The 27,351-nt window shown below is 44.8% G+C and overlaps 6 protein-coding genes across 9 annotated transcripts; 5 read left to right on the top strand and 1 right to left on the bottom strand.

Annotated features, from left to right (window-relative positions):
* Window positions 1–118: 118 nt before the first annotated feature.
* Window positions 119–5,876, bottom strand: LOC117896332 (adenylosuccinate synthetase). Its single transcript, XM_034804572.1, has 5 exons — window positions 5,613–5,876; window positions 3,568–3,670; window positions 1,537–1,816; window positions 1,109–1,469; window positions 119–1,042 (listed from the first exon to the last, which is right to left on the bottom strand). The coding sequence occupies exons 1-5, from the start codon at window positions 5,784–5,786 to the stop codon at window positions 614–616; spliced, it is 1,347 nt and encodes a 448-aa protein (XP_034660463.1). The 5' UTR covers window positions 5,787–5,876; the 3' UTR covers window positions 119–613.
* An 825-nt stretch (window positions 5,877–6,701) lies between these two features.
* LOC117898671 (zinc finger HIT domain-containing protein 2) lies at window positions 6,702–8,111 on the top strand. Its single transcript, XM_034808250.1, has 3 exons — window positions 6,702–6,743; window positions 6,810–6,859; window positions 6,912–8,111. Exons 2-3 carry the CDS (start codon window positions 6,831–6,833, stop codon window positions 8,065–8,067), a joined length of 1,185 nt encoding a protein of 394 aa, XP_034664141.1. The 5' UTR covers window positions 6,702–6,743; window positions 6,810–6,830; the 3' UTR covers window positions 8,068–8,111.
* On the top strand, window positions 8,112–26,617 carry LOC117898670 (protein kinase C and casein kinase II substrate protein 3). Of its 4 annotated transcripts, XM_034808247.1 has the most exons (11): window positions 8,112–8,240; window positions 10,820–10,926; window positions 11,329–11,438; window positions 13,194–13,531; window positions 13,592–13,818; window positions 13,889–14,009; window positions 14,077–14,190; window positions 14,267–14,511; window positions 14,658–14,815; window positions 14,901–15,034; window positions 26,605–26,617. In XM_034808247.1, the coding sequence occupies exons 1-10, from the start codon at window positions 8,172–8,174 to the stop codon at window positions 15,011–15,013; spliced, it is 1,602 nt and encodes a 533-aa protein (XP_034664138.1). In that variant the 5' UTR covers window positions 8,112–8,171; the 3' UTR covers window positions 15,014–15,034; window positions 26,605–26,617. The 4 variants fall into 4 exon arrangements, with proteins under 4 accessions (XP_034664138.1, XP_034664137.1, XP_034664140.1 ...); XM_034808246.1 differs by lacking the exon at window positions 26,605–26,617 and having other exon boundaries at window positions 14,901–15,499; XM_034808248.1 differs by lacking the exons at window positions 8,112–8,240; window positions 26,605–26,617 and adding an exon at window positions 8,775–8,864 and having other exon boundaries at window positions 14,901–15,499.
* On the top strand, window positions 16,866–19,961 carry LOC117898666. Its single transcript, XM_034808241.1, has 4 exons — window positions 16,866–17,208; window positions 17,320–17,698; window positions 17,760–18,063; window positions 18,124–19,961. The coding sequence occupies exons 1-4, from the start codon at window positions 16,962–16,964 to the stop codon at window positions 19,309–19,311; spliced, it is 2,118 nt and encodes a 705-aa protein (XP_034664132.1). The 5' UTR covers window positions 16,866–16,961; the 3' UTR covers window positions 19,312–19,961.
* LOC117898672 (homeobox protein MSX-1) lies at window positions 21,132–21,745 on the top strand. The gene has a single exon (XM_034808252.1). It carries the CDS (start codon window positions 21,195–21,197, stop codon window positions 21,729–21,731), a length of 537 nt encoding a protein of 178 aa, XP_034664143.1. The 5' UTR covers window positions 21,132–21,194; the 3' UTR covers window positions 21,732–21,745.
* On the top strand, window positions 26,404–27,312 carry LOC117898932 (endochitinase A-like). Its single transcript, XM_034808641.1, has 2 exons — window positions 26,404–26,686; window positions 26,918–27,312. The coding sequence occupies exons 1-2, from the start codon at window positions 26,404–26,406 to the stop codon at window positions 27,310–27,312; spliced, it is 678 nt and encodes a 225-aa protein (XP_034664532.1).
* Window positions 27,313–27,351: the final 39 nt, after the last annotated feature.

Genomic DNA, 27,351 nt, shown 5'->3' with positions numbered 1-27,351 from the left:
CAGGTGTTAGAATCGATAGGTGGAAACGATAGTTTAAATCGAATAGTTTCAACATTTATTTTTGAAATATTAAAATCTCTAATCAGGTAAACAATTAAGAAAAACCAACATATTTGAATTAAAATGTATTTTGTTGCGACACAATTACACAAGTCAGAGCACACTGTTTGTTGTATTTAAATATTAAAACAACATCATATAGTTATTGTACAATTAAAATATTTGCCTCCTCTTCCTCGCATACAAAATCTGAAAACTGCACCTGATGATCTTAAAAACTAAGTACGTCCTCTCCGCATCAAACAAGAATTTATAGTAAGTATTATATGCGTGGCGAGCCCCCATCCATATGGGCAGGGGCCGCTCAAAATGAATTTGTGAACATCATCAAAAACTATGAAATAAATCTTAAAAAAGCAATAGGCTAATAATTTGTGTCCAAATATTGTAGATAGTCGAAATATTAGTTTCATTTGTGGTGGTTAGGTCTGTGGTTAGATAGTTAAAGGCCATTCCGCTATGTTGCGCGTCTCTGGCTAATGGGCATTAAAGCGCTTCCGTCTCATCATATACACACACATATTCATAAGTACGTCGCTGCATCTGGCTGGCACTAGTGCACGTTAATAATGGACTCGCGGCCCTTGCCAACGCCCACCCAGCGCACGGGCACGCTCAGCTCTTTCTCCAGGAAGCGAACGTAGTGTTGTGCGTTCTCCGGCAGCTCCTTGAAGTTGCGGATGTTCTCCGTGGACGTCTGCCAGCCGGGGAGGACTGCGTACTCCACCTCGATGTTGCCCAGCTCGGCAATGGTGCCCGGGAAATGATCCAGCTTGTCGCCATTGGCCTTCTTGTAGCTCACAGCCACCTTGATCTCCGGCAGCGTATCGAGGATGTCCAGCTTGGTAAGGCAAATGCACGTGTAGCCGTTCACCAGCGAGGTGTACCTCAGCAATGGGATGTCCAGCCATCCACAACGGCGCTTTCGCTTCGTGGTGACGCCAACTTCAAAGCCTCGCGTCTGCAGCAGATCACCAATTTCCTAAATATCAATGGAGTCGTTCAATAAGCGATTCGAATTTCTTTGTATTTGGCAATTCCAACTCACATTCAACTGCTCGCTGGGGAAGGGGCCATCACCCACTCGTGTCGTGTAGGCCTTGACCACGCCAATGACCTCGCCAATGGTCTGAGGGGGCAGGCCCAGACCGGTGAGGACGCCGCCAATGCTGCAGTTGCTGCTGGTCACATATGGATACGTGCCAAAGTCAATGTCCAGCATGGCCGCGTTGGCGCCCTCGACCAGGATGGTCTTGCCGTTGCGCAGGGCGGTGTGTAAGAAGCAAATCGTGTCCTTGACATAGGGACGCACCTTCTCTGCGTAGTCCCTGTAGCGGGTCAATTCCGCCTCAACGTCGACATTTATCGATGGGAACAGCCGCAGATGTGTTGCCACAATCGACTTGAACCTGAAACAAATATCAATAAATAAATTACAGGCCAACATAAGGCGAGCAATGTTGATTCGGCACTCACTTGTCGCTGAACGCAGTAAAGTCGCCCAGGAGCTCGCCCACACGGATGCCGTTGCGAGTGGCCTTGCTGGAGTAGGCCGGACCGATGCCCTTCTTGGTGGTGCCCAGGGACTTGCCACCCTTCTCAGCCTCCTGCATGCCATCCACATGTTGGTGGAAATCAAACACCAAATGCGCCCGATCCGAGATGATCAGACGGTGCTCCAAGTGCTGCAGGCCCTTGGCCTCGTTCTTCAACACCTCATCGAACAGCGAGGGCAGGTGGATGACAACGCCATTGCCTGCAAGTGCACAAACAAATGTTAGCTCAGAGCTTTGCGTATATCTGGGGGATCTCCCCACTTGCTGAAACTGCACACTTTATGGGTACTAAATGCGCCATCGCAGTCATGTGACATCTGCCCCTGCAGTGCGCCTTACGTAAAGGCACTAAAGCTGGCCTACACCGCACTTCCATTCCCCCCGGTTGCTCTCGTTTTTCTCGGAACTTATTTCCTTTATATTTACTTCAAACATTCGTAGCTAATAGTGATCCTATTCCTCAGAGTGGTTCCAAATGTCCCTGTTCGATTAGACACACTCCAAACTCCAATGATATGCTGCACAGACCCACTAAAACTGGTTCTGTCTCCTATCTAATAAGTGCTTACACGAGCTGTTACTAGTAGAGCTGTTATCTATCAGTTTTTATTGCACATTAAGCTTATATTGGATACATATGTTCACTAATTTCGTAGAACTGCGGCTATTTATTGTTGGTAAATGTAGCTTTTGCGCCTGTAAACTAAACAGAATGCAGGCGAGAGTAAGTGGTTGGAATTTTCTTGAGAATCTGTAAATATGTACACGCATCTTTGTGTAATCTTCCATATTCTGTCAGTAAATTTCAGAACAGACTGACGAGTTGCAAAGCCATTTGAAACGAAATTCGAAATTCATAATTTATAATGCCTGGGCACGCGAGCTGGCTCTGCAAACAGCTGATGTACAAATTGGGCATGGAGTAGGTTGAAAATTAAAAATAATAAGCTAATTGCCTGATTAGAATAATGTGTACCCCACCCGTTGTGGTTGATTGTGTGGGTGGGTGGATGAATGTGGTTATGTGTTTGTGTGTCATAAACGATATCTAAACAGCAAATGCTCTCCCATCAGCACGACCCTGGCACCGCCAACAGCCATTTCAATGGGTTTTCTTTGTGTGTTTGTGGGGGGCTGGGGGACTCTGTTCTGATTATCTCATAAATTAGTCTTGTGACAAGCGATGAGAATGCACAATTTGTTGTTGTTGCTGCTGTCCTGGTAAACAAAGTCACCAACTACAACATCGATTAAACTTTGCAAAGCAGAGGAGCTGCATAAAAGTAACCAGGAGCGAGATATACTCGTGAATAAATTGACAATAACGACCTTGGTGACGTCATTGGCCGCACCACCAGGCACGTAGCGTTATCAACTTTTCCGTCCAACTTTGATTCAATTATTTCCATTTTCCCATTAACGAAAATAGAAAACCTTTTATTTTCATGGGCGAGCGATATCAAAGTCGAAAAACAGACCCATCTGACTGACCCGCAAGCCAATGTCAATGATGCACTATGTCTTGCCAGAAATTCCTCCATATACTACATATACACTCGGGGATAAATATGTACATACATACATATGTACATATACATACATCAGTATTTTCTCGATATATGTATGTACACAATTTCGCGAGGGAAAATCTAAACTGAAAACAAAATAAACGGAGAGGCAGAGGATGTATGTGTAGATCCATTTGTAGGTACAGTGGAATCTCTCTTGGCGGATCAAATTAGTCTTAATTTCAGCAACAACCACTACAAAGCTCGTTACATATTCGTTAAATTTAAAATAAGAAAATCAAAAGAGAATAGGTAAGAAATCGTTGGCTTACTTTAAATTCAAAACACTTCTTGCTAGAGATTTATCTTGCTTGCCTTAACTTGCATTTCTTGACTCGATGGATCCCATGGTATCATTCTGATTCTTGCCTCTCAAAACTTACCAATGACCGAGATGCATTTCTCGTTCACGACGCCGCTCGGCAGTAGATGGAAATCGAATTCGGTGCCATTGGCCACCACAGTGTGTCCAGCATTATTGCCGCCCTGTGGGGAAAAAATATAATGGAAAAACAGGTCAGAAAATCTGCCAAATGACATAATATATCCCCATAAATATATGTATAAAATATTGTATAAATGTTGATATACAAAATTAGCATTGTTTGTTGTGATTTTGCTGGTGTTATGGCAGAGAAAAACAAAAAGCTGTGCAAAATGAAAAATAAATAAAATATTTGTATGTCAATTGAATAACACCCGTTCAGTCCCGTGTTTCGGCACATTTCGGGCCATCAAATGTGCCCACGTGCCCCACACTGTGTCGCATGAAAACGAAAACGTTCCACACACACACAGAATATTACCAATCGTATAGAATTTGAGAGATACGCTAACACCCCAGCCCAGGTTGACGCCAGAAGAAATTTTATTTGTTTTTCTCTTTCGTTTTGGCAACTGTACAACATTTGCTTGACTTTTGCTAATCTAACATAGTATTATATACTGTAAAAAGCATAGAAAATGAAAATTTGTGTATGTATTTAAAGGTGGTGATTAGCGGAGAAAGAGAAGAGTGAAAATTCTGGAACCTTCACAAATCATTGCGAAAAAACAAAAACAAGACAATCAAAAATTGTTTACGCAGTCCCAGGAACAGACCACCACTACTTAGTGCTGTTCCTGAGCCATGATAAGATACGAGGAAATGGCGAGCCAAGATTATAGTCGCAGTCCCAGGGCCAGTCCCAAAATCAGACCTAGACCCATACCCGTCCATGGCCTTTCACTGCGCAATATGCGTAGTCGGAATCACCGAGAGGCGTGTCAGTCGTGTGACTCAGTCCACAGAATTATCTGTTATATAACAAAGCTGCTCTGATAAGAGTACTTCAGCTCTGCAGTGTTGCTAGGAGATGCATCAACATACACACAGATATACAGACTTATGTATGTAATTCCCAAAGGGGGGGTAACTCCATTTCATATCGTTCATTGAACTAAAATAGTTCTGGGCACAAGCCCAAACTAGTATCAACAAGTTGTTATTGGGACGAAACCATCCGGCACGGTACGGCACGCAACGGTCAGTTACAACGAAAAACAAGAAGAGGATTACTCTAACTAGGGATTCCGGGAACTTGCATTGATAAGAAACTAGTGCTCGGATAAGACTGCATGCGCAGTCCCCCTGTGGGGATGATGCCGGGTCGCGCCAAGTGTGTGTCTCTGTCATGTGGGTTCCTCTTTCCTCTCGGCGCGGGGCATGGGGACTGATGTTGGTGGTTATGTAAACCTGGGCTGGCTGGTGGTTCTGCTGAGCAAGCACAACAGATGTGGATGTGGAGGTGGCGAATAGCACAGCGGAAAGGAATTAACGTCAGTCGAGGGCGAGAGAGCGTGAGACAGAGAGCGAGAGAGCACAAGTGACGAATTTTTGGTTGGCAGACTCGCTGACGGAATACACATACACATTTAAATTGTTATATGTAAGCGATTCGAAGCAGAGAATAAACGGGCAAGGCAAGGTATATGTACATTGAATAAAGAAAGTAAGGCAGTTCTGGATATCAACTGTACTGACGGGTGGCAGGTATACAGTGGAAGCAATTTGAAGAAGCGTTACATTACACCATGTGCAGAATGGAATTCCCTACCTTCGGCTTAACATACCCTGGGAACCGGAGCGGCACACACATGCGCCGCGCCGAGCCACACACAAACACTTGAGCAAGCACAGACGCCGACACATACACAGCCACATGGCGGGCGCAGAATTGATAAATACAAATGGGAAAGCATGCGGCGGCGATAATAGTTGGAAAAAAGGCCATCTACTTGTGAAATACTCAGATGCTGTGGCGACTATGGTAGCCGGGGGCAAGCGGGCTCGAATGTCCTTCAGACAAGGATGTCAGGAGGCTACAGCCGCGTTATCACTCACTATATTTTACACCCCCCCAGAGATTGGGTAGGGTCGGTTACTCACCTGACACCTGCACACGATGTCCACTTCAGAGGCCAGCATGTCCACCACCTTGCCCTTGCCCTCGTCACCCCACTGGGCGCCCAGGACAACGTCCACTTTGGACTTGTACATTTTCGTCCGTCCTTGGTGCAACTGCTCGTAGAGATTGCCGTTGATGGCGTTTGTTGTTGACATTGCGACGACTAAACACGGAAAACAGGCCACAGGAACCACAGAAACACGTTGTGAATGATTTCCGTCGCGCAGCGAAAATAGACTCGGCGCGGCTGTTCATATACCGAGGAAAAAACGAACTTAACCCACTTGGACCCGCACTATTTAAACAGTTGAACACTTGTGTTAAAGTGCTGAAAATAGTACTGTTTGTAAATGTTTTTTCTAGCTCCCATCCTCCTCTTTGTTTACAAATTAACTTTTTCATCATATCTCTCATCTAAAACGTGTAATAAATGTTGCAAGTCTCACAATATTCGTACCTAAATTGAAATACCCACTTATCGACAATGGGTTAATCGTTCTCTGTCCATGTAAGCAAATCACATTCCTCGATTTTGATATTCTGTTTCATATTACCAGCAAACTAAGACTCTCAGCCCTGAAAATACATTTTAAATGAATTTTTCAATCAATTTTCCACAAGATTTGCGGGCTTTGAGGACAGCCTTTTATTGGATGCTTTGCAGAATAAGTTTCAAGCAAAACTCATCAAAAAATAACAGCACGAAACGTAAGTGCGAATGGAATGTTACGTCATTTGACCACTTGTTGCATTTCAACCAGTGTGAAGACATTTCTATACCCTTTTTCCTGTTTCGCTGAGACAGCTTTACAACAGAGACTGACAACTTTTTGCATTGATTGGAGCCTGAATTTTCAAAAACTCCCTCAAGTCAATAATCTCCTCTTCCCGAAGCAAAATACTTATATTTGCCCAAGCTGAGTAGGTTCTTTAATGGATGAATGGATTTTATTATCTATCAAAATTAAATTATATCTGTTCCCTCGCTGTGTTAAATATTCCATACCCTATGAATAATTTTCCTTGAAATATTCAGCAATTTTTTCGAAATGCGCTGGTCGCACTAAAACCCACTCAGCTGTTTGGCACGCCGCATTTTTTGTTTATTCCGTTTTTCGTGCAAAACGAAGTATCGCAATTTTTCTCTGTTTATTCCGTTAAATATAAAAAAAAAAAAAGAATTTCGTGAAATTTTGATCATGTCGGAAGCCGATGAAAAGTGTCATTTGTAAGTACCTAAGCCTCTCTCAAAATATATGTAATAATCAATTCCATTGCAGCTGCCATGTAGTGCCTTTCAAGTACAGCTGCCCCAAGTGCAATGCGCTGTACTGCAGCGTAGCTTGCTACAAGTCCCAGACACATCTAAAATGCTCCGAGGAGTTCTACAAATCCTGCATACAGGACGAGCTAGCCGGTGCCGCTACGGCGCCCGAAAGCCAGCAGGACATGAGGAAGATCTACGACATACTCAAGCGTATGAGGGAAACGGACGCTGGCTTCAATCCCAAAGATTTCGACGCAGATGGATTGGACAACCCGTTGGGTTCTGACAATGAGGAAGGACAAGAAGACGATGATGAGGAAGGACAAAAAGACGATGATGAGGAAGAAGCATTTGAAGAGGATGTGGAGGAGGACATCGCTGCGCGGCTGAAAGGCATAGACATCAACGACGCCGATGAAGTTTGGAACCGCCTTACAGAAGAAGAACAAGTCGAGTTCCAGAAGCTAATTGCCAGTGGGGACATCATGAAGCTCATGCCGGACTACAAGCCCTGGTGGGGTAAAGCGAAGAACTCCAAGATTGTGGAAATTCCTGCACCAGGAGAAGTAAAGAAAATAGACGACTCCATACCCGAAATCCACGAGAATATACCAAAGTTCTCGGATATTTGCCAGAAGACGCCGTCGCCCTGTCTACACTACAACCTGTGGAACATCTTGAGCGCGTATGCGTGTGTGGCACGATTCTACGCCGGCGAGCATCGAACGAATGCCAGCGAGGCTGCAGCGCATCTAGTGAATCTCAGCTCTACCCTGAAGTACGGCACCAACTTCGAGGACGCTGAAGATGCCATCATCTCAGTGGAAATGGAGGCCATCACCACGGGCAACGGGCCAGCGGGCGCTGCTGCAGTGGGTAGTGCTAGCGTGGGCACAAACTTCTTTGTCGAGAGCCGAGAACAGTTGAAGCTGGATGCCCGCCAGCTCATGGCAACGCGGGATCACAAACTGGCTGCCCTGAGCGACATTCTCCGCCTGCTGCAGCAATGCAAGGCGCTGATCAGCCGGAAGGCTTCCCAGGAGGCTGGGTTCCAGAAACTGTTTGCCCTGGCCAGTGGCAGCGTGGAGCTGAATCGAAGCAAAGTGTCGCAGTTGGCAAAGAAAATCGAGTTCTTGCTCTCTTATGTCAGTAGGGAAGAGGTCCTCTGATATATTCGTCAAAATATACAAACAAATACACAAATGTACATACACATTCGTATTCAAAATCTTGTTTAATTTTTGTCTGGCTAAATTTGTGTTACTTCGTACAAATGGACCATCTTATTTCAACTGGAACCGTTTTCGTCCGTGGTATGGTGCAATCTCTGATGTTAATTTTTGTAAGTACCTGAAATGTCCATCTCGTCGTTTTTTTTTTTGAAATGGAATCAAGCCGAATTGTAGATACTGAGCTTTGGTAGGAACTTATATTTGAAATTTTAGGAAGAGCAGATTCTGGATTGCGGAACTAGTTACCAAACTACCGATAGTTCTCCTGAGCGAACCATTCAAAGAATAGGTATGGTTGTATTTCACTACACTTCATCTAAAATTTCCGACCATCAACTGAGAACGATTAGTCCATGGTTGACCAGTGGGTATTTCAATTTACTCACCATTATTATTAAAAACTTGAAACGCATTATACGTATTTCAGGTGAGAGATGTTGCGGTAAAATTATTTTTTAAGAAAGAGGAAGTATGCATCTACAACAATAATTTATAAACAGCACTATTTTTCACTACAAAAGTCAAGTTGTTCATCCGTTTATATTGATCGGGGCTAAGTTGGTTAAGTTTGTTCATTTCCTCGGTATATTAACTGTATAAAATGAGAGGTATATTTTGTATATTTCTGTGATTCAGTAGGTATATTTTATCGACAGTTCCGCGGTCACACTGGCACATAGTTTTTTTAGTTGGCGAAACTCGGTACTACGCTTTTTACGCTATTTTGTTATTTGGTAGGTCTTCGTACTTGTTCTAAAACAGGGCATCTTGTGCCTGCCCCTGTCCCGTGTGCTTAATTGATTGAAAGGCGCACACTATAAGCTAAAACATGAGCGACAAAACGGACTTGGAACACACTCATGTAAACGCGTACGGTTCGCATTGGGTGTAGCGGAATTTCAATGCGTGTACCAGTGGATGTGTGTTTGTGTGTGTTTGCGCTGTGGTGGTGTGTGCATAGGTGTGAGTCTGGCAACAACAAAATCCCATCGGCCAGCAAGTGTTCTTCGTACGCTTCGCTTGTTAATAATTAAAGCAAAAAAGGAAACAATTTGCTGTGCGCACAGAGGAGATCTCTCTCCCTCCCTCTCTGTCGGCGCTGCCTTATGTAAGGTGCCTGGATAGAAATGCAAATATTTACTGTTAATGGGCCTAAAAAGAAAAAAAAACACCCATCGAGAAGTTCAATCTTTAAGATAAACGAGTTTCGCTTATCTCGCTATGTGTGTGTGTGCCGTGCTGTGCTGCTTATCTATCTCCACAAATATGCGAAGTATGCGTCAACCTGTTTCGTATACTTTCTGTTGAAAATTTCTACTGCTCCAGCGCTAGTGGAGCTGCAAATGCTGCAGCAGCAGAAGCAAATCCCAAATACCTCGGCGAAACCAATGCTAAATAAGTAGTAGTTATGACTGCATGCAGCTAAATTTATAACCGCGCAAGCGAATCACCTGAAAAACCTGATGGAAATACTATAAAACACCGTAAGCAAAACCGATCGCGAAGCTACGGATGGCAATGACAACAAAATAGTTGCTTGGCCGATGGATGACGCCCAAAATCAAAGACATGTCGAGACGTGTCGTCGCTGTAGTGTATGTGTGTGTGTGAACGATTAAATTATCCATTGAATGATGCACAATGTCCCCACCACATTATCCATGCTGGTCAATGCCTGATGATAACATAACAGCCACTTTAACAATGTGTTTTTGGCTGTGTGTTGTGTGTGTGTGTGTGTCATTCGTTTATGAAGCAATTGCTGCATTTGTTTACAAACAGCTGATGGACTGACGAATGGACGGTCGGGTGGACGGAAAAACTCCACCCCATTGATCACTGATAAGATAAGGAATTTCCCTAACTTCGACTATTGTCTGCTGAGACGTTATCGAGGTTCTAGTCTATCCGCAATGAGGATTACGTAAAGTGGAGCACCATAAATGACTCACAAAAGTAAATGCTTAGAGTCTTATCAGCCATTCAAAGGAATGCTTTCCATAAATATCTGAGACATAAAAGATAACGCTTTTAGTGAGACCGCACAACCCACAACTACATATTAGGGTCAGACTCAAAATTAAACCGCAATCACCTTCAAGGCTGATTCCGATTTGGGCTATGGGTGGGTTAGAGCTGCCGATTGCATTCCAGCACGTTGCAATGGTCACTCTTGGTCTTGTTAACGCATTAACAAATGTCTTGTATGCTATTTCAACAACTATTTGCCCTCGTATTTAGCGAATTAAGTGCTTACGAGTGCTAGTTTTGGCAATTTCTGAATTTTATGGTTGTACTTAGACTTTCTAAAGTAATTCCCAAAATCAAAAATAGACCGGTACATGCAGATTCTCAGACTAGACTCTTAACCAAACAATTAATACACAAAGCAATCATCCTACCATATATACGTAAGATATTGTTTAACAAACAATCGCGGCATAAAGTAATTTGTTGGCCTGAGATAAACCTACAAGTTTTTCTTATAAACAAAGAAGATGGTTGTTGTTGCATGATATTTATGAAGAAAGAGAGAGAGAGAGCACTTCTGTTGACGTAACTCAAATAATTTATGACTATATCGTTTTGCCCCCAACCCCCTTTTCTCGTTTCGCGTGTGGCACTTATTGATTGATTCATTTGATTAATTTCTAATTTAATGACATCCTCCATACCTCAAAATCCATAGGAAATGTCCCACCACAGCGATGATCAGCTCTTGCAGGCTGGAAGCGATTCCTTCTGGGAGCCCGGCAACTACAAACGCACCACCAAGCGCATCGAGGATGGCTACAAGTGAGTTCCAGATAGCGTACAACCATTTCCTCCCCTTTGTACCCCATCTGTATGTCTGTCTGTCAACGGTTGTACCACAGCAGTGTTGGGTCATTGCCAGCAAAAATCAAGTGAAACCAGTTTTCATTGTTGTACCCTTTATACCCCACAGAGTTAGGGTATTTCTCTTTGCTCAAGTATTTGTACCGCAACGAAGAAAGTATCGTTGAGAGCATAAACTATTTGTATGTAATTATCTAATAATTATCTAATCTATTCTGAGTGAGCGTATTTTTGAATAGAGAAAAAAACTCAATAAAACTCAAAGACAACTATTCCAGGGTATATAATCTTCGGCCCCGAAGTAAACCTTTCTGCATTATTATTAATTTGTTTTTATTTCCATCTCTCTCTCCTGCGCAGACTCTGCAATGACCTACAGCAACTGATTCAGGAGCGAGCGGACATCGAGAAGGGATATGCAAAAAGTTTGCGCGCCTGGTCAAAGAAATGGGGTGACTTCATTGAGAAAGGTAAGCAAGCGCAGGCAGATCAGGTGGGACAGTGATGAAGTGGAGTAGAGATGGAGTGTTTTATAGTGGTGTGGGTGGTGGCTGTGGAACGAGACATTCATCTTCTCTTCTCGCACGCTGTGTGGCCAAGCTATTTGTTTTACACATTCATTCGCGCCCTGGTAGGTGGCGGAGGCCCAGTAGAGCGCGCCAGTGACCTGCTGCTGGCGTTGGCGACTGCGTCACGTTGTCTTCCCACCGCTGACTCCTGCCCCTGCCCCCGCCACTGCCTCCTGGCCCATGGCTAGCTCTGTTCCTATTTGCCACATTCTGTACATCATTCTGAGCATTGTTGTTGCCGTTGTGCGATAAGTGGCTTAAGCTATTAATGGGCTTTTTGTTGTTGTTACCTCGTTTTTTGTCCACTACCATCGACTGAGACGGTGTGATGGAAGCAGCGGCTGAGGAATTGCACAGTGTCACAAAACTACGAACGAACAGCTAATGCAAAATATGTTAATGATGAGCTGGGTGAGGGAATTCTTGAGGATATAAATAAACAAAAACATCATTCATTGCGTGTGCATTGATTGCCGGCTCGAATTTTGCTGATTAGGAATTTTGTTGTTTGGTTGGACTTCACCCACCGCTGATCTACTCAATTCTTAAGGAATTCTGAGCAGATAAACCATGATTTGCTTATTCAACATTTGTTTATCTATTCCTTTCTCTATCTATCTCTATCTCTATTTATTCCCGAAACATGCCTATGTATACATATAAATTGGGGTACATATTAATTTGGATATCCGGCACAGTGTGCGCAGTGCGCTTCTTCGCGAAATGAAATCGAGTACACAGCGTTTGCAAAGTTGGTAACCGCTTTGCCTCATTGCTGGCGGCTGTTGTTGCTGTGCTGTCCACTTTCACAGTAACCAAGCAAAAGCCAATTGCAAAAGCGGCTACTTCTTCCACCGCCGCCTACTCCCGGCCACTACCACTGCCTACTCTTCTGCTGTCCCCACGTATACATATACAAATACGAGCGGAATTTGCCTAGTTTTGCGTCTAGCCAGAGTCAGAGGCAACGGATGCAGAGAGGCAGTGCCAGTGGCAGAGGCAGAAGCAGAAGCTCCAGCTAGTGCCCATCCAGACTAGACCAAACCGGCACCAAAGCGTCGCTTGAAATGGTTTCAAAAATCAATGCGACGGGGAAAATAGAACGAGTTATTTCTGTGCTAAGCGTCTCAATTTCTATATATCTCTGAGTATACGAGTCTGTGTGTGTGTGTGTAGTGGTAGGGAGAGGGGCGGGGGGCAGTGGGCATCCGATTGAGAATAGTCTGGCGTTAGTCAAACGAGTTTCGTGCATTTCCAATTATAAGACGAGCATCATATAAATTTTGATTACAGTTTGCGCTCTTTGTTAGCGCCCAATAAAAAATGCCAAAAATGTGAGGTATTTATTCGACCCACTCGGACCCACAAACACATACAAACTATGTATGAATGTATGTATGTACATATGTATGTACGATCGCACGAACCATAACCATACAAACCGATATTCTCGAGCACGCTCCTCCTCGACTCGCGACTGGCTTGGGTGTTTTCAGGTGATTAGATAAAACGTAGAAGTGCTCCGCATCGTAATGGTTCGTGTTTACGTCGCTGTAGGGTCGGGGCGCAAGATGACGTCAACCGGAGGCGACAACTGTATAATCTATAAATAATTGGGGATCAGTTTGTGTAAGAGATATGCTTGATTGGTTTCAGGGCCGGAATACGGCACCACCGAGGCGGCCTGGAAGGGTGTGCTGACGGAGTCGGAGCGCGTCTGCGATGTGCACATGAAGATCAAGGACAGCCTGTGCAACGATGTCAACAGCCAGATCAAGACGTGGCAGAAGGAGAACTACCATCACACGCTCATGCAGATCAAGGAGCGCAAGGATATGGACGATATGTTCAAGAAGGCCCAAAAGCCGTGGGCCAAGCTGCTGGCCAAGGTCGAGAAGGCCAAGGCCGACTACCACTCGGCCTGCAAGACAGAACGCAGTGCAACCAATCAAGAGCGCAATGCCAATGCCGACAGTTCGCTGTCCCCCGATCAGGTAAATACTATGGATAATCCTTGGAATATGCTTATGCTAATTGTTTGTCTTTTGTTGCAGGTGAAGAAAATGCACGATCGCGTGCAAAAGACCAAAGATCAAGTGCAAAAGTGCCGCGAGAAGTACGAGCAAGCCATTTCCGAAATCACCAAATACAATTCGGTTTACATTGAGGACATGACATCTGTGTATGAAAAGTGCCAAACCATGGAGAAGACGCGGCTGCAGTTCTTCAAGGACATAATGTTCAATGTGCACTCGAGTCTGGACCTCACCAAAGTGCAAAGGTTCGTTGGGTGCACCCTCCCGTTTATGTGTGGCTTAATTGTACTGAACTTTGTCTGCTTTGCCTTGCAGCCTGCCCCAAATCTATGACGAATTCTATCATACGATCAACAATGCGGACCAGCAAAAGGATCTGAAGTGGTGGTCAAACAATCATGGTATTAACATGGCCATGAATTGGCCAATATTTGTGGTACGTTCCTGCCATTTCCATAATCAGTTTCGTCTGTATTTAATTGGCTCACTCTCTGCATGTTTAGGAATACACGGAGGAATTCCGCGACATTGCCAAGGGCAACAAATCAAAAGAGGCACTCCCGGCGGCACCCATAACGCTCATCAATCAGCGACCTGTTGCCGAAGAGGGCATCCACGTAAGCCTTTGTATATTGTGTTGTATATTTTCATGTATGCTAATCGTGGGTATGTTCTCCTTTCCTAACATCACAGGAATACCACTCCACAAATAGTCTCAAGAAGAGCAACAGCGCCGGTGGCAGCGCCAGCAGCAGAGCGAGCGGCAAGAGCGAACAAGCGGCAACGCCATCATCTGCCACAACAACTGAAGCCAGAACGTCAGCAGCGCCAGCAGCCGCCGGCTCGACGACAGCGGCATCAGCAGCCACGGTAACAGCAGCGGCGTCAACGGGAGCGGCAGCGGCAGCGGTAGCACCGAATCGCAATCCGAGCGTAACGTAAGTTGAAACATTTTGTATTGTTTTGAATTACGATACACCCGCCCGGTCCCACAGACACGTTTCGCGTTGAAGCGCTCATTTTCATTGAACTAATTGATTTCAATTCGTGCACTCTCTCGTACAAAACATACAAACCCGTGCAGCAATGGCAACGGCAAAGTCGACTCCAACCCATTCGACGAGGAGGAGGAGTGGGATGAGGCCGACAACGTGCTGGTCGACAACGGTGAGCCGGGCGTGCCAGTCAAAGCGCTGTACGATTACGAGGGCGCTGAAAGTGATGAGCTCACATTCAAACAAGGTGCGTGAAGCCATCCATCTGACCAGATCTGGTTCGTTTCTAATCTGGTTCCCCATCTCCATCTTTCTATCTTTGCACATGGCAGGTGATGTTTTTGAAAAGCTCGAAGATGAGGACGAGCAGGGCTGGTGCAAGGGACGCATGAATGGGCGCGTTGGCTTATATCCGGCCAACTATGTGGAACTCTGTTCCGCGTAAGCGGAGAACACTGGCAGCGAAGTCGTTAAACAGATATATGAAATGCATATACTTACGTATATAAACATAGAAATAAACTGAGGTTGGAGGCGCATTTGCGGAATGATGCGTATACAGTAAAACAGTCGTTGATGAAAATATTACCATACATATGTATTAGACTTTGTTACGAGCAATCGGCTCACACTTACTCGTATAGTGTGGGGCATTTAAGGTACGGCGGCATTAGGCATTGAATCTTCTTACAAGCAATGGCTTTCCTTTCCTACCAATCAAGAAACCAACCAACCTACCAATTAAATAACTCACCAACTGTAGCAATGCGACAGACAGCAGCCCGATGCAACTTCGAGCAGAATAACTTAGCTAAAACGTCGTCATATGAAGGAACAACAATAAGTGTAAGCGTCAACCATATGAAACGACATTACGAACTAAATGTATTATGTAGTTTATGCTATGTATAACAAACTGAAACTGAAATTATGTATTGTATTGCATTGTATATTTTTGTCAGGCTGTGGTCGCACTTTTATCCACTTGTTGGGCCGTTCGTTACATTTTAGTGATCGGCCGGCCGGCCGGAGCGAGCGGAGCGACCGCCCTGCCAGATTTCGATATTGTACATGCATAGCATTTGTAATGCGTTTTCTTGAACATTTTATTATTTATGAAGTTTTGTGTATACATACGTACATAATGGATTATGTATACGTATATTATTGTACATGTACATTTTTAAATGACTTAAATTATTGAAATAAAACATACAAAAAACAAGATTTGCAATGGTTCTAACGCGTTAGGGGAAGTTGTGAATTATTCTTGTTAATTGAACTGTCATAAAAAGATGCCAAGTAGGTTTATATCTGTCGACGGCGCACTCATGCACTGGCTAGCAGTGTGAAGACGGCATTCAAAGCGGACCTTCAGCCATAGCATCAGCCACTAAGGAAACGAAGCTCAACAAAAGTGTGAACAGCCTTTTTAACTAACATTCTTACAATTGTTACACGTATCATTTCTTCTTCCGCCTTTTAAGGTTTTATAAATAAAAGTTTGAATTATTTTGTGCACAAAGGATGTTGGCACATGCATATGTACATACATATGTATGCAAGTGTTGTATTGTAAGTATAAATTGTACCATTATTATGGTTAGAACATTCGTATTTCGTATCTGCAAGAAATGTTCCACCCCCAGTGCAGTCGTCAGTTTTCATACATTGGAATTACATTTTACATACACCAGAGTTCACCCCGTTCATTGTTTGCTTTCTTCGGAAACTATTCAACTATTCTTGGGAATATATCGATACGACTGACTACACCCTCCTGCAAACAATGATGGCAAATGCTGTTGCTAAACATTAGGTCTGCTAAATGAAGTAAATAAAATATGATTAATGCCATAGTGACATCAACATTATTTTCCATGCATAAATTACGGGCAGCATAGAACACTGTTCAAGAACACACTGACTGGCACATTTGCGCAGCTGTAGGTACCTGTACCTATATATTTTAGCTTATTGTCTAAATTAAGACCTGCTGTAATAATTAGCATATTTCGAAACAAATTCCATTGAGCTTGACTCAGACTTTATAGTTCGCTTAGAACGTTCCGCTTGGGTAGAAATTGCATCTAGTAAGTACCTTTTTGAGCTTTGAATATGAAACGTGCGATTAAAATGTTTATGGTCACGATCCTTAATGTTCGGGAGTGTGATTTTTTATACACTATTTACAGAGAGGGGGGAATGCATGGCAGCAATGCTATTGCCTTGAAGCTGTCGAAGCGATAGTGAGCTAATGCCCCACTGGTAGATAAATATTCTAGCAGTTGTAGCAAGAAGCGCGAACAGTTCGGACACATCGGCTCCGAATATAAATAATAAAATAATAGTTTTTGTCACGGAAATGCTGTTGATAAGGGCGAGTCGAGGGCATGCTAAGCACTAAATACCAGCCAATTCCGACTGAGGAGCATTCGTCCAAGGAGACGAGCTCTGCACCATGGATAGTGAAGTTCTTAGTTATATTTGTGGGACTCTCTACTCTTGCTTTCTACACTTGGAGTCCCGTGGTAGTTCTACCAGAGGCCAGTACTCTGGCTACTCCGAGTGCGTATGAGGCGTTGACAAAGTGGGAAGCGATTCAAGTAACCTCTGCCATTGAAGAGAGTACAACGGATAATGAATACTCATCTCCGGACAATGAATATCCATTAGAGGACAATGATCAGAAAACCACGGACAAGGAACCACCAACTACGGACACTGAACATACTACAACAGACAATGAACACTCATCCACGGACAATGAAAATCCAACCACGGAAAGTGAAAATCCTACTACGCACAATGAACATCCAACCACGAACTTAGTCTATCAACGATCGACAGCAAGGACCACCAAAGCATCAGAGTCCGCTGGGAAGAAAAAGTTCTTTGTGAATACGCCTCAGTGTCAAATGCCGTATCTAAACCCCTTCTCCAAAAATATCTTGAAATTATACCACAGGAAACACTATGTGGTGTGTGATAAGAGACCGGACATGCTGAAAGTCAGCTACAATGACCAAGATCAGACCTACAAGCTGCACATGAACTCTGCCAATTCGACATGTTGCTACAAGCAGATCTTGAGAGCAGGAGTTCGGACAAAAGCTGACTATCAGTACAAGTAAGTTCTGAAGGTGTACTCTGGATTATGCATCAGGCAATCATAAATTACCCTTGTGCAGGTTGCTTCCATGCGTTACGTTCTCCCAGGATTATGTGGTACCCAACCACGTGGAGGCAGTGATCACTCAATGCAGTCTGTCTAACAGTTCGAAAGTCTTGCAAGAGGATGGCTTTAGCTTTGTGCATCCACGAAAGCCAGACCCCACGCCGTCATCCTCTGCTGTTGCGGGTTCGGAGCGAAGGCCCAGCGTTCTGCTCTGGGGCATCGATTCGCTTTCACGGATGAACTTTGAGCTAACCATGCCACAGACGTACAAGTATTTCCGGGAGCAGCCCTGGTACGAGCTGCAGGGATATAACAAGGTTTCGCAGCTCATCACACTCTTCGATTCATTGATTAATTTGAGGTTTCTGTTTCTGTAGATGGGCGACAATACCTTTCCCAATCTGATGGCCATACTCACGGGCTTCAACCAAACCCGATCGTATTCAAAGTGCCGACCAACAGCAGTGGGTGGCCTGGATGCCTGCCCCATGATCTGGAAGAGCTTCAAGGCGAAAGGCTACGCAACGGCCTATGCCGAGGACTGGAGCAGTACATCGACATTCGATTATCTGAAGATGGGCTTTCGCACGCCTCCCACGGATGTGTATGGACGTCCGCTGATCCTGGGCCTCGAGAAAGAACTCAAGAAAAAGTACATAAAGGGCATACCATACTGCTTGGGAAGAAAGTCTGCCGCTGAGTACATCTACGACATGGCCGAGCAGTTTACAGAGGTTCACAAGGATCGTAACTTCTTTGGCATGTTTTGGACCAACTCCTTCAGCCACAACGACTTCTCCATGCCCTCGGCCATGGATGCCAGAATGGTCAAGTATATGCGCTCCCTCGACCACAATGGGATCATGAACAACACCATCGTGATCTTCTTCAGCGACCATGGCAGTCGATTCGGGGTGCTGCGCAGCTTAGACAGCGGTTTCCTAGAGGAGCGGCTGCCGGTTATTTACATGCGTATTCCCAGTTGGATCAGAGACAAGTATCCAGAGTTCCTGCACAGCTTGGAGGCAAACAAAAACCGGCTGACTTCGCCCTACGACATCCATGCCACACTCCAGCACATCTTGGAGCTTGACACACCCGCCGATCAGTTGCCACGACCCGAGGGCTGTCCCACCTGTCACAGCGTCTTCCAGGCGGTGTCCCTGTCCAGGAACTGTTCCCTGGCCGGCATCGATCACCATTGGTGTGGTTGTGTCGGCTTCACGGAGGTTTCCTCCACAGAGCCAATGGCCAGGGCGATGGCTGAGCAGCTCGTGGAGGCCATTAACAAGTTTCTGACTGGCCTGAACCTCACGCAAAAGTGTCAAACTCTAAAGCTTGCCAAAATATTGTCCGTTCACAGGAATGGCAATTCCAACGTCTATCTGGTACGGCTAACCATTTCCCCCGGTGGAGGTTCCCTCGAGGCCTCCGCCGAGTGGAACCCCAAGACCCAAAGAATCTCCACTACGGTGACCAGCATCAGTCGACTGGACTCGTACGCGACACAGTCGAAGTGCGTTCTGGTGAAGGCAGCAAAGAAGTTTTGTGTGTGCAAAAAATAATCGGGTTCGATCAGCACCGGGCAACCGCAGGACCACAGCACAAAAGGAAGCGCAGTCCTGTATCTGTTCGGCATCTCGTGCCCATTGTTCCGGACTGGTTGGACTCTATCTCTAGGGACGATCTCGTGGTGAATGGTTTTGGTATCTGCCAACTGTTTCCGCAACTAATTTCGGTATCGTGATTGTGCAAAGAGCAAATTAGTTGACAATTACATGACAATTGGCTTGGGATGCTCTCGCATAATTGCCATGATTGGATTGCTCAAAGAATGCGCAAAACGAATTAATTTTAATTGTATATCTATGCACATATATATTTAAATTGTTTTAACCATGTTAACTAGTGTTAACTAGCCACAGAAGCCACTAAATCCATCGAATCACTTCATTATCAATACAATGTTTCACTTTCTACTATCTCGATGGCACTCGAATCGTGAGCACTTGGGTGGTAAAATTCAAATGTTTCCGCACTCGAAAGAATCGATTTATAGTGATGAAAGTACTCATTATTTTGGCCATATAAATTCGCATTATAAATCTATTAACGTCTTTGCTATTGCCAAAAATACAACACAAAATACATAACTTAGATCTAATCATTCATAACTAGACAACAGCACAACAATTCAGATGTTCTGATAAAAGTTCTTTGTGTAATTGATTGCGTTTATTTATATGTGCATTTGTATTTGTTATCTAGGATAAAGAAATGACAATGTTATAAATAAAATGATTTATTTTCACGGGCGTGTGGATGCCATAAAGAGTGTCTGAAAAGTGAATTCGAGGTAAACATAGTCGCTTGAGTTTCAGGATGCAATCCAGTATTTATTTGGCACTCTTTAGAAGTAAGCTACTTCCTAGCTTAGCTTCCCATATGCTAACTATCCAATGGTAATCTGAAATTAATATTGTAATTGATACTTTTGGAACCCTCTCGGAGCGGCAAAAACTCGTTTCGCGATTGCAACTGTTGTGAAAACAAATTTACGAGTCAATCAAAACATACACGCATCAAAATATATCAGGCTCAACTTGTTTTCCCATTGACAAGGGCTGCATTGGAGTGGTTGGGATTGGATGGGATGGACTGAAAGGACAAGAAAACATGGCAGCCGGATGAGTTCATTAGAGGCGCAGGGTGAATATTCCACACCACAACAAGCACCACCCCAAGCAAACCTCAAATGATAACCACAAAATACAAAATAAAAATAATTATTAAGCTTGACAAACGAAGCGTGGATACTCTTTATAAGTACTTCATGAAATCAACATAGCAAAGCGCTTTAAGGCTTGATCTGGCGATGTGCTTGAAAATGGGATAATTATCGGTAGTTTAATCACGGATTCCTGGGAAGTATTCATATGATATATGCTCGGTGCTAATCAAGTAAAATTCATGAATAAATTCTAAGAGAAAGTGTCAAATTATAAAACTTCTGTTGCTTTCTCATTGTCACACACTTCCTACCCAAAACAGCGTACCCCTTTGGTTAGGGCATTTACAGAGATATTAACAATGAAACAGAAGCTGAAACACAATTTAATGTTTGATAGGGAACCAGCCTAATCTCGCTCGCTGATAAGGGTAATAATAATCGGTGGCGAGAGGCCACTGGGCTGCTACCTGGAATGGCGGAAGAGCATGAGGAAGAGGGCAACGCCTATTAAACGCCTCGCTGCTTTCTAATGAGATTGGTATTGGGCCTGACTCGTCCTGGCAGAGGGAGACAGCCGTAGTGGTGTCTGTGCCGGGGCAGTGTGTCTGTTCGGCAAATGGCGGCGATGCCTTCCAGTGGGTTGTCCTTAAATAGCGCAAGGATGCGCACCTAACTCAACAGTAGCAGTTCGACCAGCCCAGCAGCAGGATCGCCAGGATGAGTGAATTTAGCATCGATTACATATTGAACCGCGCCGGCGACAGATACATCGGCACCAATGCCTCCGTCGGAGTCCTGCAACGACTCCGTGCCAGCATTGCGTATCATCCGTACGCCCAGCCCGGACACAAGGAGCAGCGCGCATCGCCCCCGGCTGCAGTGGCCCTTGAGGAGGGACATCTCCCCGTGTACGACTGGCTGCAGTACACCCGCTACCATCCGCCCAAGCTGCCACGTGCCCTGCGGCAGAATGGACCCGCCAAACGCATGCCCGGACGCCTGCCACGGATCCCCTTCACTCCCGCCCAGCTCCAGGCACTGGAGAATGCCTACAAGGAGTCCAACTATCTGAGCGCCGAGGATGCCAACAAGCTGGCCGAGTCCCTGGAGCTGACCAACACCCGCGTGAAGATCTGGTTCCAGAATCGACGCGCCCGAGAACGACGCGAAAAACGCGACAAGGATGAGAGCTGCGACTCCACCTTCTCCTCAAATGCCTCCAGTCCGGAACCGGAAATGATTGTCATTGTTTAAAGGGAGAGACCAAACGTTGGAGCTCACGTCATGGCTGTTGCTGGTGTACCTTGTGATGTGTTGTCACGCTTGGAGATGTGTGAACTCATTTTTGAATCGAAAGTCTTTGTTGTACAAATAAATCTAAGTAGTTATACATTTTAGCATAGTTCCATTCAGACAATAATTGTTCATCTATATATAATTTGGTAAATAAAATTATTTACATTGAACTTAATTTTTGGAGAGCTTCAGTACGTGCGAGACGAAAATGATTCTAATTTCCTATATATCTTTCATAAATTTAAAGCTTACAAAATTGTAGCTTCCCGCAGTATCGGGAAGGGCCGGGCAGTACTACAAAGCGGGAAATATGATATGCGCTACTTTCTATTACACATTCTACAGTCTGCAATTGCCTGTCAAAATATTCCATAAAAATCCGAACCTGTACGTGCCGTACGTTTGATATGGAAAAGTATCTCGTTCCCAGAAGTAAATTTATATTATTTACACGACATTTTATGCTCATCTATGTAAAGAATATGTACAATAAATGAAAATTAATGAAACTCTTAGCCAAGAGAATATTTCAATTACCATCTATTCCTCATTCACATATTGATTAAATTCGACTTATTTAGACAACATGAACAGCTTTAGAGATACTTCAGATTGAAGTAATTACTGGCATTCAAGCAATAATAAAAGATGTTTCATATTCTCAGCTCGCGAGGCGTAGCAGAAAAGTTTTCTCTCAAGACGCATTTTCATGTCTGTCTGCAAATTAATCTCCAACTTTAATCTCTAAATGTTCAGCTGCATTCAAAATGCAGTCTCTTCTGTACATGTGTGTTTCTCCACACATGTGGAATCACCAACTCATATCAGTTTCACCTGATGATGCAAATCCAATTTGGATAAAGTAATTCAATATTTCAAGGCGGAAACTGGTTGACTTTGTTCATTTTGCTTCCCATAACATCAGCGCATCACATACGAATAATGGGATCAAACAGGGCCGCCCCACACGTAGATACTGGCAGAATGGTGTGGCTAAAAATCCAACCCATATGGGAAAATATTTGAAAATGTTGAATAAAAATGAGGGAAATTCGCGTGCCGCAAAAACAGCAAACGTTGAGATGGAGTCAGGAATGGGAATGGGAACGGGAGGAGGGAGGGCAGGCTAAGCCGATTCCGTAATTGTTGCTGCCATGGTCAAGAATAATTTGTTTTTCCGCAACCTTTGTTTGCAAAACATGCAAAAATATCAGATTACAAAGCGGCAGTTCCTCCGGCGAAGAAGAGAGAACTGTTTCCCGTGTGATGAGTGGGGGGACAATGTTTCAGGATGCGTTTTCCAAGTGTAGTTTTGCCACAAAGGTCTGGCAAATGAGTTTACGCAAATCCCAAAAATGTCTGCACCTAATCCCCATCTAATCCGATCATATGAGTACGCAAGGGCCGCAGGATCTTGACCGAAGTGGACAACAGGAAGAGCGGATCGCATGCGCCATTTACTTATCGCAAATGAGCATCGAAAGGTGATCTATGGCAAAGGGTTGGCCATTGGCCACTGAAATTGAGAATATCGAATGTCGCACACGATCAATCGGATGGCCACATGTCCACATATTGATCGAAGAGCAGGCTGCTTTCTTTTGTGGAAACTTTCCACAGCAGCCCACATGCATTGCCCGTCAGAGACGGAGCAATCGGAGGATTTGCTGGAACAATTTAAGCCACTCTCATTAGTTGCAGATAATTCGAGTAATTTGTGAAATCGGCTTATGATTTGCATTCAATGGAGGAATGTTTATGTTACTAATCTAGTCCTGTTTGACAAACAATGCGGCAATATTTATTCTAATGGCGTAGAATAACACAGCAAATGTAGTCCCGACGTGTCCCTGTCCCATTCTTAAAGCCGGACAAAGGCCAGGCGCAGGCGCATGCGTAGAATGGAAAAACTGGGTCAAGACGGGCGCGGGAAGGACTAAACGGCCCAGGATCAACGTAATTCCCATTTGTACGTATGAAGATTGAGGTAAGCGCGGTGCGCTGGCTTAGCAGGGCGTCAGACAGACTGCCCTTTTTTGATCTTTTGTGTAATTTGCACCAACCACTGGCCATGCAACAAAAGCTAACCAAAAGACATTGATTGATGGCATTTATATTTCATTTTTTCCTCATTCTTTCCTGCGTTTCCCCACAAACCGCTCAGATAAATACACTAATAAATTCGGGAGAGACTTTTTGCATAAATTTATTTAATTAAATTGTTGAATTTAAAAGGTCCACTAAAAAGAAAAAAAAAGGTCAACAAAGAAATTAGATGAGTTTTCCACTCAAATTGTACGGTCACTTTATGAGTAGCGGGCACCACTCGGCAACATTTGTTAGACTCATCGCAACATTTAGAAATATTGCGCAGCATTTAGACAAGATGCGCAACATTTGAAATATTTATGAATACTTTACATCTTATATTTTTCACCTAATTAATCTTATACGAATTTGTTTCTGTGAACTTTTTGCCAGTTCCAGCTCAGTTCTGTTCGGGTTTGTCAACAAAATATGCAAAAAGTTTCAAACAATACCAAAAAAGTATCTAATCGTGTAGTAACAATAATCATAACCAGAAGCGAGCAATTAGTCAACTAATTTCGTTTAATTCCTTCTTTTGTGTTTTCTCTTCTTTCGTTTCCGCGCGTGGCATAACAGAATTCGGCTCCGCCGTCGACCTCGACGACGTTATTACAATTGTGCGGTGAAAAGTGAGACTGCTCTTGTTTATTTTGGGCAAAATATATAATATTCTTGGGGGCAAGCCCCCTGCTCACTTGCTTCGCTCTGTTGCTGACCCGGCAAAACATTTGCCGCAGTCAAAATTTGGGTTCGTAGTCAAATTCCCAGTGATTCAAGTTTCCCTTGGCAAATTTATTGAGTTAAAAAATAGTGCTTGACAATTTAAAGTTTCTTTCTCATTGCAAACTAAAGCCCTTTTGCATAGATCGATGGCGGCAAGAGGATAGTTTTATCGCCTATGCCTCAGGACCTCTCCACGTGAACGACAACAGTGCAGCGGATGGAGGGACATCGCCCATGTCATTGGGGTTAAGTGACGCTGACATCGATGTGCCTTTTGCTGATACATGATACATCAGAGCCGAAGGTCTCTGGGAGGTTAGTGCCTTAACCCACTTCCCCACCTTAAGTCCAAAAAAGTCCAAAATATCAATTATAACAAGTTGAACACCAATAGAGATGACATTTTCAAAAAATCAAACTGACAGAGCTGCCACTGCAGTATCAGTGTTGTTAATCGTGGTTAGGAGTTGCCACACCAGTAAAAAAAGATTGCAAATTGAAAGCGGGTGAATTAAAAACAAAAAGTCGTTGAATGTTAAAGGCGAACGTTTATTTAAACAAATATTTCTGCAGTTGTTCCTGCTGCATTTAAACTTTTTGCTAAAGTTTATTCAAACAGCTGATTGCTTCAAAAGATTGATTGGTGGTGTGCGCCTGCGCTGCTTTTTGCTTGGCGCCCAATAAAAATACTGGCCATTTCATTCAATTGCATAACAATACGCAAAATAACGGTATCGTTATCGTATGCGTACGCTCCTCAGTCAGATATTGACGTGCTTGCACCAAGCGTCGTGTGCGCGGAGGATACTCGACTCGCCCCCACAGTCCACAGAAGACGGAGCAACCACGCCACGCCACGCTCCCGCCGTCGTGCAGCAAAAAGTCTCACTTATCAAAGATTCAGCAACAAATCGACATTTACGAATGCCCGCAATCCGAATGGCTAAATAATTGATTGAGCGTGCCTGCCCCAGAGTAGCACGAGATGCCTCGCCTACGTCACAACAGCAACGTCAGCCGCAGAATTAGCCAGAAAGTCTCTATTTCATAGCATCCCGAAAACGTGTTCACTCCTCCACCGCCACCGTCACCTGCTCCACCAATAATCGTGCTTCTTCCGCAACGCTTCCGTAGTAAATCCACGTTTTCGCTGGCCTGGTCAGGCAAATCCTTTTTTGGGGGCTAAGACAACGGGCCAAGAGATTCGCATCTCATCGCATCGCATCGTAGAAACGTGTACACGTCCAATGGCAAAAGTGAGTAAAGTTTATCGATTTTTACTGGCCACGGCGCGGCTCGGCGCGCTGCTCTCTCCTCTCCTCTCCTCTCTTCTCTTCTCGTTTCCTTTCCTGTGGGAAGTCTAATCCAAAACTCGCGTGATTCACATGAAATATTCACACACACAACACACACACACACAGATAGTTCGAAATACTCTCACACACAGGCACTTGCAAAGAGAGCAAAAGACGCAGGCATTTATTTTTTGGGTCACGAGAGGCAAGCTGTGTGTTGACATTGGTCCTGGTCTCGTTTTCCCACACAGGCAAAGCACGTGCTTTTTTTTTTGTTTTTTGTACTTTTATTTGGCACAAGTTTTATGTACGTACGTAACCATTTTCCGCTCGTGTCTGTCGCTCTCCCCGTCCCCTTATCTGTGCAGCGTTTTTATTGCACTGCGCTCTAGTTTATAATTCATGACGTTCGTTGGCTTTCCCTTTCAGTTGGTGTTGGCGCCACTTTAGAGTATCAATTTGAAGCGACACCAGCGCCAGAGCCACCGCCACCGCCATCCCCACACGTGTAACCGGAAATAGGCATGGACACTGCTGCTGCTGCCGCCGCCGCCGTTGTTGTTGACCTTAGCTCCGAGGGCAGCAAATCAAAGCTCCTGAGCAGCCCCAACAGCACTGGGTCCAGCATCCCACATCCCAGCAGCACCACACTGAAGCCAAAGCCAGTGCCCAGCTACGCCCTAGCAGTGGCAACATCCCCAGCTGTTTGCAGTGATCAGGATCAGGTGGGCAGCAGCGTAGAATCCGTATCGGCCACACCACCGCCAACGCCGGCTACCAACACTGGACGCATGGGAACGCAACGGTGTCCGGGCAACGATGGAATTGGAACGGGCACGGGAACGGGAACGGGAACTGTGGTTGGGGCTGCTGCCGAACCTGTCAATGCCGCTGATGCTCACCCAATGCCTTTGAACGGAGGCCTCCTGTGCAAGGAGGCAGTCGCAGTGGCCACCTCGGAGCACGGTCAGTCTGGCCCAACATCAACGTCTTCCGCTAAAGCTTCCACAACGCCAATGTCTGCCTTGCTTATACCAGCTGCAACTGCAAATGCAACGGGAACCATATCCACTGAACAACCAGCAGCAGCCGCCGCAGCAACGCCTGCCGGATCAGCGCCAGGAACACCAAAACCACCAGCAAAAGCCACCACAACGACCACAAGTACCAGCCATGCACCATCGGTGGCATCATCAGCAGCGTCGTCGCTGAACAGCGTCTCCAATTCGCGTTCGCGTTCCAGCTCGAGTTCCGTGCCGAGTGCGGATCCGCTGCTGCAGTGGCAGGATATGCCCCAATACTTGCAGTTCAATCCGTATGTGCTCCGCGGCTACCGTCCCCTGCAAACCTTCAAGGGCTGCCTGCTGAGCCTCTTCTACTGGCACAACGAGACCATCAACATACTGACACATGGTGAGTGCACAGAGAGCTAAAGCTACGCCACCGATACACACCCCCAACCCGCACACCCG

Source organism: Drosophila subobscura, chromosome O, assembly GCF_008121235.1.
Source record: "Drosophila subobscura isolate 14011-0131.10 chromosome O, UCBerk_Dsub_1.0, whole genome shotgun sequence".
NCBI classification, from domain to species: domain Eukaryota; kingdom Metazoa; phylum Arthropoda; class Insecta; order Diptera; family Drosophilidae; genus Drosophila; species Drosophila subobscura.
This window is presented reverse-complemented; position numbering and strand designations above follow the sequence as displayed.

What these genes read in the sequence shown, in the direction of transcription:
- LOC117896332 (XM_034804572.1), bottom strand. Translation starts at nt 5,786, where the DNA reads ATGTCAACAACAAACGCCATCAACGGCAATCTCTACGAGCAGTTGCAC. An exon ending in ACATCGTGTGCAGGTGTCAG is followed by an intron (nt 3,671 to 5,612) that starts GTGAGTAACCGA and finishes TTTTCCCCACAG; the next exon opens with GGCGGCAATAATGCTGGACA. An exon ending in GAAATGCATCTCGGTCATTG is followed by an intron (nt 1,817 to 3,567) that starts GTAAGTTTTGAG and finishes GTGCACTTGCAG; the next exon opens with GCAATGGCGTTGTCATCCAC.
- LOC117898670 (XM_034808247.1), top strand. Translation starts at nt 8,172, where the DNA reads ATGGACCATCTTATTTCAACTGGAACCGTTTTCGTCCGTGGTATGGTG. An exon ending in AATCTCTGATGTTAATTTTT is followed by an intron (nt 8,241 to 10,819) that starts GTAAGTACCTGA and finishes CAAAATCCATAG; the next exon opens with GAAATGTCCCACCACAGCGA. An exon ending in TGAATTGGCCAATATTTGTG is followed by an intron (nt 14,010 to 14,076) that starts GTACGTTCCTGC and finishes CTGCATGTTTAG; the next exon opens with GAATACACGGAGGAATTCCG.
- LOC117898666 (XM_034808241.1), top strand. Translation starts at nt 16,962, where the DNA reads ATGCTAAGCACTAAATACCAGCCAATTCCGACTGAGGAGCATTCGTCC. An exon ending in TGAAGAGAGTACAACGGATA is followed by an intron (nt 17,209 to 17,319) that starts ATGAATACTCAT and finishes CAGACAATGAAC; the next exon opens with ACTCATCCACGGACAATGAA. An exon ending in AAAGCTGACTATCAGTACAA is followed by an intron (nt 17,699 to 17,759) that starts GTAAGTTCTGAA and finishes ACCCTTGTGCAG; the next exon opens with GTTGCTTCCATGCGTTACGT.
- LOC117898932 (XM_034808641.1), top strand. Translation starts at nt 26,404, where the DNA reads ATGGACACTGCTGCTGCTGCCGCCGCCGCCGTTGTTGTTGACCTTAGC. An exon ending in ACGCATGGGAACGCAACGGT is followed by an intron (nt 26,687 to 26,917) that starts GTCCGGGCAACG and finishes TGCTTATACCAG; the next exon opens with CTGCAACTGCAAATGCAACG.
- LOC117898671 (XM_034808250.1), top strand. Translation starts at nt 6,831, where the DNA reads ATGTCGGAAGCCGATGAAAAGTGTCATTT. An exon ending in GCCGATGAAAAGTGTCATTT is followed by an intron (nt 6,860 to 6,911) that starts GTAAGTACCTAA and finishes ATTCCATTGCAG; the next exon opens with CTGCCATGTAGTGCCTTTCA.
- LOC117898672 (XM_034808252.1), top strand. Translation starts at nt 21,195, where the DNA reads ATGAGTGAATTTAGCATCGATTACATATTGAACCGCGCCGGCGACAGA.